The sequence below is a fragment of the Sceloporus undulatus genome, chromosome 6 (assembly GCF_019175285.1).
Source record: "Sceloporus undulatus isolate JIND9_A2432 ecotype Alabama chromosome 6, SceUnd_v1.1, whole genome shotgun sequence".
Taxonomy (NCBI): Eukaryota; Metazoa; Chordata; class Lepidosauria; order Squamata; family Phrynosomatidae; genus Sceloporus; species Sceloporus undulatus.
The window spans coordinates 30,949,322-30,961,640 of NC_056527.1; the positions used below are offsets into that span (position 1 = coordinate 30,949,322).

At 38.6% G+C, this 12,319-nt stretch overlaps 2 protein-coding genes across 3 annotated transcripts in view; one reads left to right on the forward strand and one right to left on the reverse strand.

Annotated features, from left to right (window-relative positions):
- The window catches only part of HEPACAM2 (HEPACAM family member 2), a 72,209-nt gene extending 69,301 nt beyond the window's left edge, over positions 1-2,908 (reverse strand). Inside the window, exon 1 of the mRNA XM_042474792.1 lies at positions 2,757-2,908. The gene's annotated coding sequence lies outside the window, so the exon portion shown is untranslated. The remainder of the gene's footprint in view (positions 1-2,756) is intronic.
- Positions 2,909-4,259: 1,351 nt separating this feature from the next.
- Positions 4,260-12,319, forward strand: part of VPS50 (VPS50 subunit of EARP/GARPII complex) — a 68,606-nt gene continuing 60,546 nt past the window's right edge. For both annotated transcript variants that reach the window (XM_042474789.1, XM_042474790.1), the window contains exons 1-2: positions 4,260-4,405; positions 5,531-5,599. In XM_042474789.1, the coding sequence (XP_042330723.1) occupies positions 4,373-4,405; positions 5,531-5,599 (102 nt within the window). In that variant the 5' untranslated portion in view covers positions 4,260-4,372. The remainder of the gene's footprint in view (positions 4,406-5,530; positions 5,600-12,319) is intronic.

The window sequence follows — 12,319 nt, forward strand, 5'->3', positions numbered from 1 at the left end:
AACATATTTTTATACCCTGATTAAGGAATAAATATAAAAGACATTGATTCTTAACCCAAAGGGGAAAATATGTGTAAAATTTATTGCAGTTTAATGTGTATTTCTGTGGTTAATTCTAATGCTAGCTCTGGGATTAGCCATTGGGAAAGATCTCTTCAATTGGAAGGAAAAGGGGTGGCAAAAATGAGCAGTTTATTGGGTTAGGAATGACAACCTTTGAGATAAATACATTTGGTCTCTGGGTGGAGGTTTAAGAGTATCACTTGTTTGGGAAATGTAAAAAAAATAAGGTGAGGGAAAACCTTTGTTTCTGTTTTTGTTGTTGGAGCGTGGTTTTGGTGTGGCTTCTGGACTCTTAGGACGCATGCATCATTGAAACACCATACCTCCACTGTGACTTGAAGCAGCTTTATTTTGGCTGTCTGTAACAGGCTTATAATCCTGTGCCTAAACTGGCCACAGAGATCCAGAGAAGCACCTCCTCTTCTAAACTCTCTAAACTCTTCTAAACTTCTAAACACCAAATACCAAACCAGGCAGTATAAGCTTGTGCTGCTGTTTTAAGCAGCCATCCCAGCAAGACAGCCATCTCCTCTCACATCCCACTTGCACTCACTATGGACCCTATCTCACGGGGTTAAAACCTTGGTTTACCTTTCCCAAATTGAGTCCTAATTCGGAAGGCAGCTGGGTGTTATCGCAAAGAAATGGTAGTTTATTGTGGTACCAGAGCTTTGCTGCTGGGAGTAGCAGTGAAACAACATCTGGATGGTTACACAATCCCTAAGAATGCCCTAGGGACAAATGTATTATTCCTTCAGCTGAGGGTGTTTCCAAGTTGATCCTTTCCAAATTTCTTCTGTAAATAAATTATGCAGGAAATAAGAAATAGTTGCACTCATTAAAAGGTGCATTTCCTTCTCACTGCATACGCCTGGGCTGGAAGGGGAATAGAATTTTATATATTTTTTAAAAATAGTCTACATCAGCTACATTCAGTGTTCAAGTAAAATTCAACTGCTAGTCCAGCCAGCTTCTGTACAATGTGAGATGTATGAAGCTGCCTTCTTGTCCTTTATCTAAACCAATAAAATGTCTTAGGCTGGCTCTGTCCCAGATCTGGAGCAGAATGTAAGTGTAAATGGTGGTGGTGATGGTTGGGTGCCTTCAACTCCGTTCTAATTTATGGCAACCCTAAGGCAAATCTATCATGGAGTTTCCTTGGCAAGTTTCTTCAGAGGGCGTTTGCCACTGACATCCTGAGAATGAGATGATGATGATGATGATGATTATTATTATTATCCTTTATTTATGAAGTGCTGTAAATTTACACAGCGCTGTACATACAATCTTTTTAGACGGTTCCCTGCCCTCGGGCTTACAGTCTAAAAAGACATGACACAGAAGGAGAAGGGAGTGGTGAGAGACTGTGATTTGCCCAAGGTCACCCAGTGGGTTTGCATGGCTGATCTAGGATTTGAACCCTGGTCCCCAGAGACATAATCCAGCACTCGAACCACTACACCACACAGACTAAATATTTCCCTGCCCCATTTTTCGTTTCTTTGCAGAAACACAAAGATAGGAAATAGTTCACCTTCTGATATACTAGTTACTGTTGTTAACTGTGTATTTTTGCAGTAATGAGCTGAAATGTTGTCACTTTTTAACCTGTAATGTCCAGGGCAGTAATTCACTACTTTTCAGGGGGAAGACAGAAGGGGAAGTGACACACTGAAATCATGAACTGCACTTAGCAACCCAGATCAAGTGGATACACACACAAACACATACAATTTTTAAAAAGTTAGCCTGCTTTTTCTGCCTTCCGCTGTCCTGTTCAAACAAAACAGACTACTTCTGTTGACAGAAATAGAAAGAGAGTCACAGGACCCTATCACATGGGGTTAAAACCCCAGTTTACCTTTCCCAAATTCAGTCCTAATTCAGGAGGCAGACCGTTGTTATTGCAAAGAAAATGCCGCTGAATCGTCACCCGGATCCATCCTGTAAGCCGCCTCAGTGACCATTTTTAGACGTTGGAAGCTTCTGACCTCTAAAAATGGCTGCTGAAGCACATACAGGACCAGGCTGCACCTGGGATGGACCTGGATGGCAATTCAGTGGTGATTCTCATAATTCCATAGTATTTAGCCAGATTATTTCTGCAATGTGGATGCAGCCTCAGGCAGCATATTGTACTGTTGAACCACTCTTATCACCAGGAAGTTCTTAACATATGGATGGATTCTCTTTTCCTGTAGCTTGAATCCACTGCTCTGTGTCCTGTTCTATGGAGCAGCAGAAAACAAGATTGCTTCATCCTCAATATGACATCCCTTCAAATATTTAAACAGGGCTATCATATCACCTGGTAATCTCCTCTTCTCCAGGCTAAACGAACCCAGCTCCCTAAGCCCATAATTCATGGTTTCCAGGCCTTTCATCCTCTGGACACCCTCTGGACAAATAATGGCCAGAAATCCACCATTCCTTATAATAAGAGATACCCGGCAACCTTAGTGTCGGCCCCCCCCCCCCGTTACCCTTTTCGTTACTTAATTCTTTATATCCTACCTTTCTCCTGATATAGGGATGCAAGGCGGCGAGCAACAGTACAAGTTAAAAACAATAGTACATACGCATTAAAATGTAGATACAAAGTTTTTTTAAAAAAAAAACCCAATAAAACAATTTTAGAAAGTTAAACACATTACACATTAAAAATTAAAATGTATTAAAAACTCTATACAAACCTTAAACTCTGAACTGCACAACATTTAAAAGCCCAACCCTCATTAGCCTGCAAAGGTCTGATAGCCCAAGAATGGTTTTACTTGCTGGCAAATGGAGAGCAGGGATGGGGCCATGCTGGGAGGGAGGGAGTTCCAGAGCCTGGGAGCAGCCACCAAGAAGGCCCTTTCCCTTGTTCCCACCAAATAAGCCAGAGAGGGTGGCGAGACAGAGAGAAGGGTCTAAACAGTGGATTAGTAACAGAATGTTGCTTTAAATTTAAACATTTAAATTTCTATAACCAGCTAGAAGCTCTTTAGCATAAGAAGGCTGCATCCGCACAGCAGAGATAACCCCAGTTTGACAGCACTTTTAATTGCCATGGCTCAAAGCTATGGAATTCTGGGAACTGCAGTTTGTTGTGGCAACAGAGCTTTGCCAAATGTCACAGTTCCCAGAATTCCATAGCACTGAGCTCCAACAGTTCAAGGTCCAAAGCACACTGCAGCAATAATCCAATTTGAGGCTGTTTTTAACTGCTCTGGCTCAGTGCTAGGGAATCCTGGGAACTGTAGCTTTGTTTGACATTTAGCCTTCTCTACCAGAGACTGTAGTTTATTGTGGCCCTAGAGCTTTCTGACAGGGAAGGCTCAATGTCTCACAAAAACTACAGTACCCAGAATTCCCTAGCATCGAGTTAAAGCGGACTCAAACTAGAATATTTCTGCAGTGTGTTTTGGACCATTAATGTTTTAGGCTGTAAACTTTTTCTTTTAAATGTGCGTTCTGTTTCTCCACTTGATACTTATTAAAATGTGAGGATATTTAATAATAATAATAGTATATGTGTGTGTACACACACATATGTGAGGATATTTAATATATGTGTGTGTGTGTATATATATATAATTTTATTCTTATATTTATAAAAATATAAAATATATTTATAATTTTGTTTATAATTATTATTTATATAATATATATACTATACATAAATATTATGTGTGTATATATATATATATATGTATGCACATACATATATAATATATTAATATATATATATGTATATTTTTATTTTTATATTTATAAAAATATAAAATATTTATAATTTTATTTATAATTATTATTTATAATATATGTATAAAATTATACATATATATATTATATACACACACACCCACACACATATATATATGTATAATATAATATGTATAATAAAAGATCTGTCATGAGGCTGAAGAGATTAAATGTTAAATATATTAAATATTATATATATATATATATATAACATTTAATCAACCTCATGACAGATCTTCTTGGGCTCATTATAGAATGGTAGTGATTCAAATACATCTGGCGCCTAAATGGTGCCAAAGAGGATTATCTCCTCAGGGAAAATCAGGGAAACAATGCCCGCAAAGCTTTATGGGAGTTGTAGTTCTCCACCGAATTTTTTTCAGGCAGAGCTGAGGAAAAAGGCCCTCCTTCCGGACTACGAATCCCATGAACCCACGGGAAAATGGGAAGACAAGCTGGTCAGGTGACGCACAAAATGGCTTCCCCGTGTCAAAGAGAGCATCACTGAGGCCGGGGCTTGACAGGAGCTGGTGAGAGGAGGGTCGGGTGAGGCTTCGCTGCCATGCAGAAGATCAAGTCCCTCATGACTCGCCAGGTGAGGCGGGGAGAGGCTGAAAAGGCTGAGGCCACAGAGAGTCTGGAGGGATTTGGAGGAAAGGAGCCGAAGCAAGCAATGCGGGGTTGGGTTGGGCGTTGTTGCTGCAGCAGAACAAGGCCGGGATTCCTGGGAAGGAGGCTTTCAAGGAGGAAGGGGCCCCAAGGGGTGTGGGTTAAGGGTGACCACCAGGCGTCCTCACTGCAAAGGAGGACGAGGTGCCACGAAATGGAGGACAGAAATCATTGCTTTTGATTTTAATTTGTATGTATAGTGTTGGTATTTTAGTTTTGAGTTAAGGGATAAGTGGGGATGTTATCTTCAGTTATGTTTGTATTATGTATTTATTTATGTATTGTATTGTCACCTGCCTTGATCCTTCTGGAAAGGCGGGATATAAATAAAATCTATTATTATTATTATTATTATTATTATTGTTATCATACTCAAAACTGAACGCCCTCATAGAAATATATGTATTTATTTATGTATACTATTGTAACCTGTGTTCAGCTTTTAGAAGGATCATTCTGGAAAGGCGGGATATAAATAAAACCTATTATTATTATTATTATTATTATTATTATTATTATTGTAATCATCAAAGCTGAACACAGCTGTAGAAATATACACTCATGCTTCTTAAGTCACGCTCCGAATGGAGTGCCTTCAAGGAAAGTGTAGGATGTGACTAAAATGCAAGACGTGACTCATAGAAGTGTAAACCCACAGTATTTCTCCGAAGATGCCAGCCACAGATGCTGGCGAAACGTCAGGAAGAAACTCTGCTAGAACATGGCCACATAGCCCGAAATACCCACAAAAAACTATGGATGCCGGCCATGAAAGCCTTCCACTTTACATTGGAATTCAGAGAACTTTAAATTTAAGGAGTGCTTTGAATCTCTGCATATAGGAAGGAGTTGAACTAGAGTCCAAGTACAATTGGGGTTCCTTCCAGGTCAATGGTTCTGTAGTTCATATCTGGGCAAATTTACTTATGGGAATAGCTGAAGTATGTATAGGTTTGGTTCTCAAATGTAGGTTAGTTAAACTATTACATGTCTAGTGTTGCAAAGGAAGGTGCTAAATAAATTTCTTACGTGTTTTTTTTTCATCCCCAAGGGTCTCAAAAGTCCTCAGGAGAGTATTCATGATTTGAGCCCCCTTGAGAACTTCAGGATTCCAAGCAAGGTATGACTGACATATGGATTATTGAGCCCTATCTGTTTTATAATGTTTAGTCAAAATGTAATATTGACCTGTTACACTTGTGATTGGTAATGGATAGCCTATGGAAGGGTGGTATATGGGAGGCTGCTGATAGTTTAAGTGGGTCATGATTGTGTTTCTGTCAGGATTTCCACTGTTTTGAAGCAATGCCATCCAGCCAGTTTTATATCAACTGACTTGAGCAACTGGAATGGGAAGAAAAGCATAAAAAAAGGGGAATCAAATGTTTGGTAGCTGGACAACCATGAAAGGTGTGATGCTGATTCGGGGGTAAAAGAAAGTGGTGAAAGATGGCCTGAATCCTATTTACAGTCCTAACCTGAGAAGGCCCATTGAACAAATGGGATTTCCCTGTGTGTTGATGCAATGGCTTTCAACTAATCGACAGTATTTCAGCTGATATTTATGGCATTTTGCCAGATAAAGCAAGTTCACACTTGTCCTTCCTAATCCTTTCCCCAATATTTAATTAATTAATATCCTGCTTTCTCCTCAGCCCTGAAATGAGACTCAAAGCAGGTTACAGCATAAATTAAAACAGAGCACTTAAAACAGTATGAATTATAAAAGTTTTAGAAGCAAAACTTAAAAAGATTATCTTTTGTCAGTCACAGACTTTCTAATGGAACTCCATCTGCACTTTCAGCATTTTATCTCATCCTGTTTAATTGAATCTCACATATGTTTATTTTTAAGTTTGGAACTGGGAGGATGGTGACTGAGAATAGAAACTTCTCTGTTGTTGAGCTCCTTGGGAGACTTGCCTGGCACTTCTAGGCACCAAGCAAATATTGTTTATCTTGAGCTTTTGAGATCTGTGGGTTTTGATTTTGATCTTTTCATTTTATTTTGTGCTGAACCTGTTTTAGTGCTTCTCAATGATCAATCCCTTGATAATTATTGTTATTGTTGTATAGATTGTGTAGAAAGTCTTTTGACTATAAAGTGACGTATAGATCTGTGATATATATGAATCTGCTTTTGTTTGTCTTAGATGAGAGGAACAAAGCCTTCATTTGTAGTACCCTATTCAGTTGTTGCCTGCTTAAACTCTCTCTCTCTCTCTCTCTGTGTGTCTGCACATGTGTACATATATATACATAAGTGATTCCATGTGTTACCTGCAACAAAGTGTTTGCTGTGTGGAAAATTCCTCTTCAACATACTGTTTAGGATAATTATCACTTTATCAAGCTGTTTTCCAGGATACACCATTACATTACTTTCCTGGTCCTTTACAGAGAACTCAGTGTTCTTTAGCTCAGCCTGTACAGAACTGCTATGAGATTGTTGAGGTTTTGCACCTCTTACAAATTCTTTTTTAAAAATGTCTGCAAATGTTGCCGTTCTCAGCATGCTGGCACCTCCCTCTTGATTCTCTGTGAATCATTTTGTCTTATTGACGCTTGCCAGATGATTTTGCATTTGCAAGGCGAGATATGCAAATTCCTTGTATTTCTTGGCATATGCATCTGAGTGCAGGAATCTGTGTGGCTGGCTATGCTGGCATGAATGCTTGAGTGATGAGGGAAGGTCAATATAACTTGATGGAAGAGTGCATACTATACTTACTTAAAGTCTCATTTAATATCAGATGAGTAGGTATGCAAAAGTGAGTCTGTGAAATTTTGAACAGCTACTTTGAATTTTCATGAAAAATATTGTTTATGAATGGCTAACACAATCCGATGATATCATTTCTGAGCAGTATGCCCATCGATCTAGTTTAAAATGAGTGTTATGACACTCATCCCACTTGTTGCTTTTTTTCTGAAATCAATAAGCATTTGTCACATTATACAGAATATTGAATCTTGGCTGTTGTCAGTTTTGAATCAACATAATAATTCAGTTTGTTTTAATTCTCTGTGTATATTGTATGTCTTCAGGTTTCTGAGTTATGGTGCATTTATGGTGTTTTCTTGGCAAGATTTGTTCAGAGGAGGTTTGCCATTGCCTTCCTTTGATGCTGAGAGTATGTGACTTGTCCAAGGTCACCAAGTGGGTTCATGGGCAAGTAGGAATCAAACCCTGGGTCTCCAGAGTTGTACTCCAGTGTTCAAACCACTACACTACTAGATGCAATATTATACTGTATGTGTGGTTTCTCACTCTGTTTTTTTGTATAACTTATTTGGAATACACATTTAGTTGAGAATAATGCCTTTCCATGAAAACTTATTAATGTTATGAGGAACAAGATTATGCTATCATGGCTGGAAGTGAACTAATTCCTATTTAAATTGTATTATTTTTTGATACTGTATAAGCAGGATACATGCATGAATAACATTTGGTAGATAACATAAAACCTTATCAAAGATTATCACATACTGTATATACTCATGTATAAGTCTAGAAATTTTAGTCAAAAAATTGACCCAAAAAACCTTAGTCAACTTATCCACAGGTCAGTGTAAGTACTGTATTTTAACTCTTATACAGTATTAAAAAAGAAAACATCCCCTGGTGAAAGCCAAGAGTGTAATCTGTCCTGGAAGCGTTGTGTCCCCTTTACTCTCTCATCCACCCAGCGTTTAGTATCAACATAAACAGTTATGCCTGCTGGGATTTTGTAAGTTCTTTGACATTCTTTTCCTTTGCTTTATCCTTTAGCTCCTTTGCTACATGCCCTTAGGTGTTATCCTCGACTTATCTATGGGTCATAGCAAAGTCCATAACGTTGGCCCCAAAGCCTGCACCAATGTAGTGATGCTACTGCCTTTTTCATGTCTTTAAAAACATCTCAGTGTTGCAAACTATTGGGTTGTGGCACTAAACAAGTTCTCTGCTTGTCCACTTCGTTGCCTCAACCCCACCACAGTTCAAAGCACAACCTGATCCAACATGTGTACCATGTGATATTCTTCCACTATCATTTAGTGAAGCCACATGGGCAGGGCATGTGATGAAGCCACATCTCTTGATGGAGGTGGCTTTCAGTGTTGTCCTTCTCTCATTGCTGCAGTACATTTTACCCCTGTTGCTGCCACAGCCACTACCATCACTTATAGTGGCATAATTTTGGCCCCCAAACCTACTCACATCTCATACATGAGGTCGACCTATAGTTTAGTATATATAGTATTTTGACAAAACAAATAGTTAAAGATTGTATTATCTTATATGTTATAGTTGCCACAGGGAAGGCCAAAATCTATTCCTTGACTTCAGAAATGGTTGTTATTTGAGGTTCTCATGTAAAAGGTAAATTATAGTCAATAACAGAAATTTGCTTCAGCAGTATAATATTAATGTTGGAGTTGAAAAAAGTATAACTAAAACGGGTGCCTAAAATATTAAACTTTCTTTTTTTTAGGAAAAAATGTGTTTATTGGGAGGCAACAGTATGTACAAGATGGTCACTGGCTCAGGTGGACAGGGCTAGATTTTATGGGAAGTAACTCAGAAATCTCACAGCTACAATTAAAGCAGTCTGCAACAGTTGCTACCTCACCATATCAGAACGGGGTAGTCATGGGAGGGGGTCTCGGGGTCCTGCTGGCATTATGCTCAAGAAAGGTGGCCTGGAAAGTGGTATTGACAGAATGCCAGTCAAGTCAGCAACATTTCTTTTAAGTCTTATCTCAACGGTATGTATAAAAATAGAAAAGGCCTAATGAATTCCTCATTACAAAGCTTCGGATGGCAAATCCTCTGTGTTTTGGAAGTGGACGTCTTTGTGCAGTGATGTCCTGGCTCCTTCCACTACCAGAAGCCTTAGCTTTTGTCTCTGGCCTTCATACAAACAATAAAGGAATAGCATTTTTTCCTTCAGTAATTCGCATAGGGGCTATCCAGGGTTTTACTTCATTAAACATCAAACATTTTACTTCATTATGTGGGTTGTGTTCTCATAGGTGGGCTTCCTGCTCTCATTTGTTAATTAACCAAATTATTGATAACTTTTTCAAATAACTATTGGAGATACCCAGTAGTGCACACTAGGTTCGGGAAATACAGGTTGAATATCCCTGATCTGGAATTCTGGAATCCAAAATACTCAAAAATCCAAAATTGTGTGGCTGAGATAGTGACATCTTTGTTTCATGCACAAAATTATTAAAATATGTATAAAATTACCTTCAGGCTATGTGTATAAGCTGTATATGAAACATAAATGAATTTCATGGTTAGACTTGGGCCCCATCTTCAAGATATCTCATTATGTAGCCCTGATGGTGCAATGGTTAAATGCCTGTACTGCAGCCATTCACTCAAAACCACAAGGTTGCGAGTTCAAGACCAGCAAAAGGGCCCAAGCTCGACTCAGGCTTGCATCCTTCCGAGGTCGCTAAAATGAGTACCCAGACTGTTGGGGGCAAATTAGCTTACTTGCTAATTAGCTTACTTGCTGTTCACCGCTATGATCTTTGGAATAGCGGTATATAAATAAAACAAATTAAACAAATTATGTATGTACAAATATTTCAGAATTCAAAAAGAATCTGAAATCTAACACACTTCTGCTCCCAAGCATTTCTGATAAGGGAAGCTGCTGTATGTGGCCCTCCAAATGACTGCAGTTAGTTGTAGTTAGCATGACCAGTGGTCAGGGATGATGGAAGTTCTGGACCAACATCATTTGGAACCTTACAGTATGACTAAAGTATGACTGCTGTCATTCATTGGTCTCTGTATTGCTTTCAGATGACTTGTTAGAAGCCATATTTCAGTCCATACATTCTTGTTCTTACATGCCTTCAAGGCAGCTCAGGCTTATGGCAACCCTATCCAAGTGTTTTCTTGGCAATATTTGTTGTGATATGGTTTGCCATTGCCTTCATCCAATGGGTTTCCATGGCTGAATTAGGGATTTGATCTCCTAGATTCCTAGTCCAACATTCAGATCTTTTATCACAGAAAAGATTTAGATTAAGTGAAAAAATGTATAAGATAACTGGAAAGAGATCTAATGGGGCGGGGGGATGAAGAATTCATATAGAGGCAGAGGATCAAGAAGTAAAAAGGAAACGAAGGTCTGATGGACTAAATTAGCTCCAAATCATCAAAGGGAGGAAGTATTGTGTAATGATTTGTAATTTGTCAATTTAGGTAGTTGTGTAATTGCCTCATATAAAATCAATAAAATATAAAATGATTTTTTTTATCACAGACTAGAGATAAACTGGCTAGTTTCTAAGCGGTCACAGAGCTTGTTCCGTCAGGTAATTGGAGTTGAAATTGAGTAGAGAAAATAAAAGTGAGGGATAATATATCTATTTTACAGTCTACTGTGTGTTTGTTTTGATGGCTGTGTTACACAGACTTCTTGCAAGAAGGCTGAACAGAGCAATATGTACCATATGTTTTGCACAGGGACCATGAGAGCAGCAGTACAATGGTGGCTGCAATGGAAAGACACTCTCTTCATAGGCTGCATCCGCATTGCAGAAATAATCCAGTTGGATACCGCTTTACGTGCTCCACTCTGGTGCTGTGACAAATTCCAGTTCCCAGAATCCCATGGCCTTGAGCCACGGCACTTAAAGCAGTGTCAAACTGGACTATTTCTGCGGTGCAGTTGCAGACATAGTCCATCAGGTGATGCCAACTGCTTCTCCATTTTATCTAATGTACATAGAAATATATTTTTCTACAGTACTTAGATTTAAATGTTGGGCTACAATGTCCTTTGTTGGTGAAACTTATGCTGACTCAGAATGGCAAGGATAGTGCTTTTGTTTTTGTTTTTTTCACTCAGTTGCACAAGAACTGTAACTACTGGTTGCAATATCTTTTACCTGTTCCAAGTTATGGCAGGAAGGTAGGCTGGGGAAGCCATCTGAAACCTCATTGTATTCTTTGATTGCCTAGGAATGTGGTTTGAGTAGTTGGTCTACATTAGTCAACCATTTGCGTAGGGTTTGGTAAAAATGAACGAGGCAAGTTAGAAAACATGCCCAGTACTTGTCCAGATTTAAAGCCCATGCTTTCTTTTGTTTTGCTTGGATACTAATCTCAGGATTCAGTTTAACACAGAGAACTGGTGTACATCAAATGCAGTAAAAAGAATAAAAAATAAAAATGATTACAGGAATGTAATAATATTAAACTAACACTAAAAAACAGTAGCGCTTGAGAGCCAGCGTGGTGTAGTGGTTTGAGTGTTGGACTCTGGAGAGCAGACTTCAAATGCCTCCTCAGCCATGAAACCAACTGGGTGACCTTGGACAAGTCACACTCCCTCAGCCTCAGAGGATGGCAATGGCAAACCTCCTCTGAAGAAACTTGCCAGGGGAACCCTGTGATAGATTCGCCTTAGTTTGAATAAGTTTGCCATAAGTTTGAAATGACTTGAAGACAAAACAACACACACACACACACACACACACACTAGAAATTTAATGTTCCTGGAAATTTTGAAACCATGAAGGACGGACACACACACACACACACACACACACACACACACACTATTTTCCTATTTTTTTCAGGGGGGGAATGGAAAAAGTGCTATTAGTATCCATACAGATTGAAAATCACTTCCTTACTCAGCGAGAAAAAAAAGGTGCTATATACAAAATATGGTCCATTAAACAATTTTTAAAAATATTGTTTGAAGTTTGATATGACTTTATCATGTTTGGCATATCAAAAATACAGTTCAGACAGACAATATATATAAACTGAATTCTCGTTTATTTTTATTTTTAAATTTATTTGTTTGTTTTTCTTATA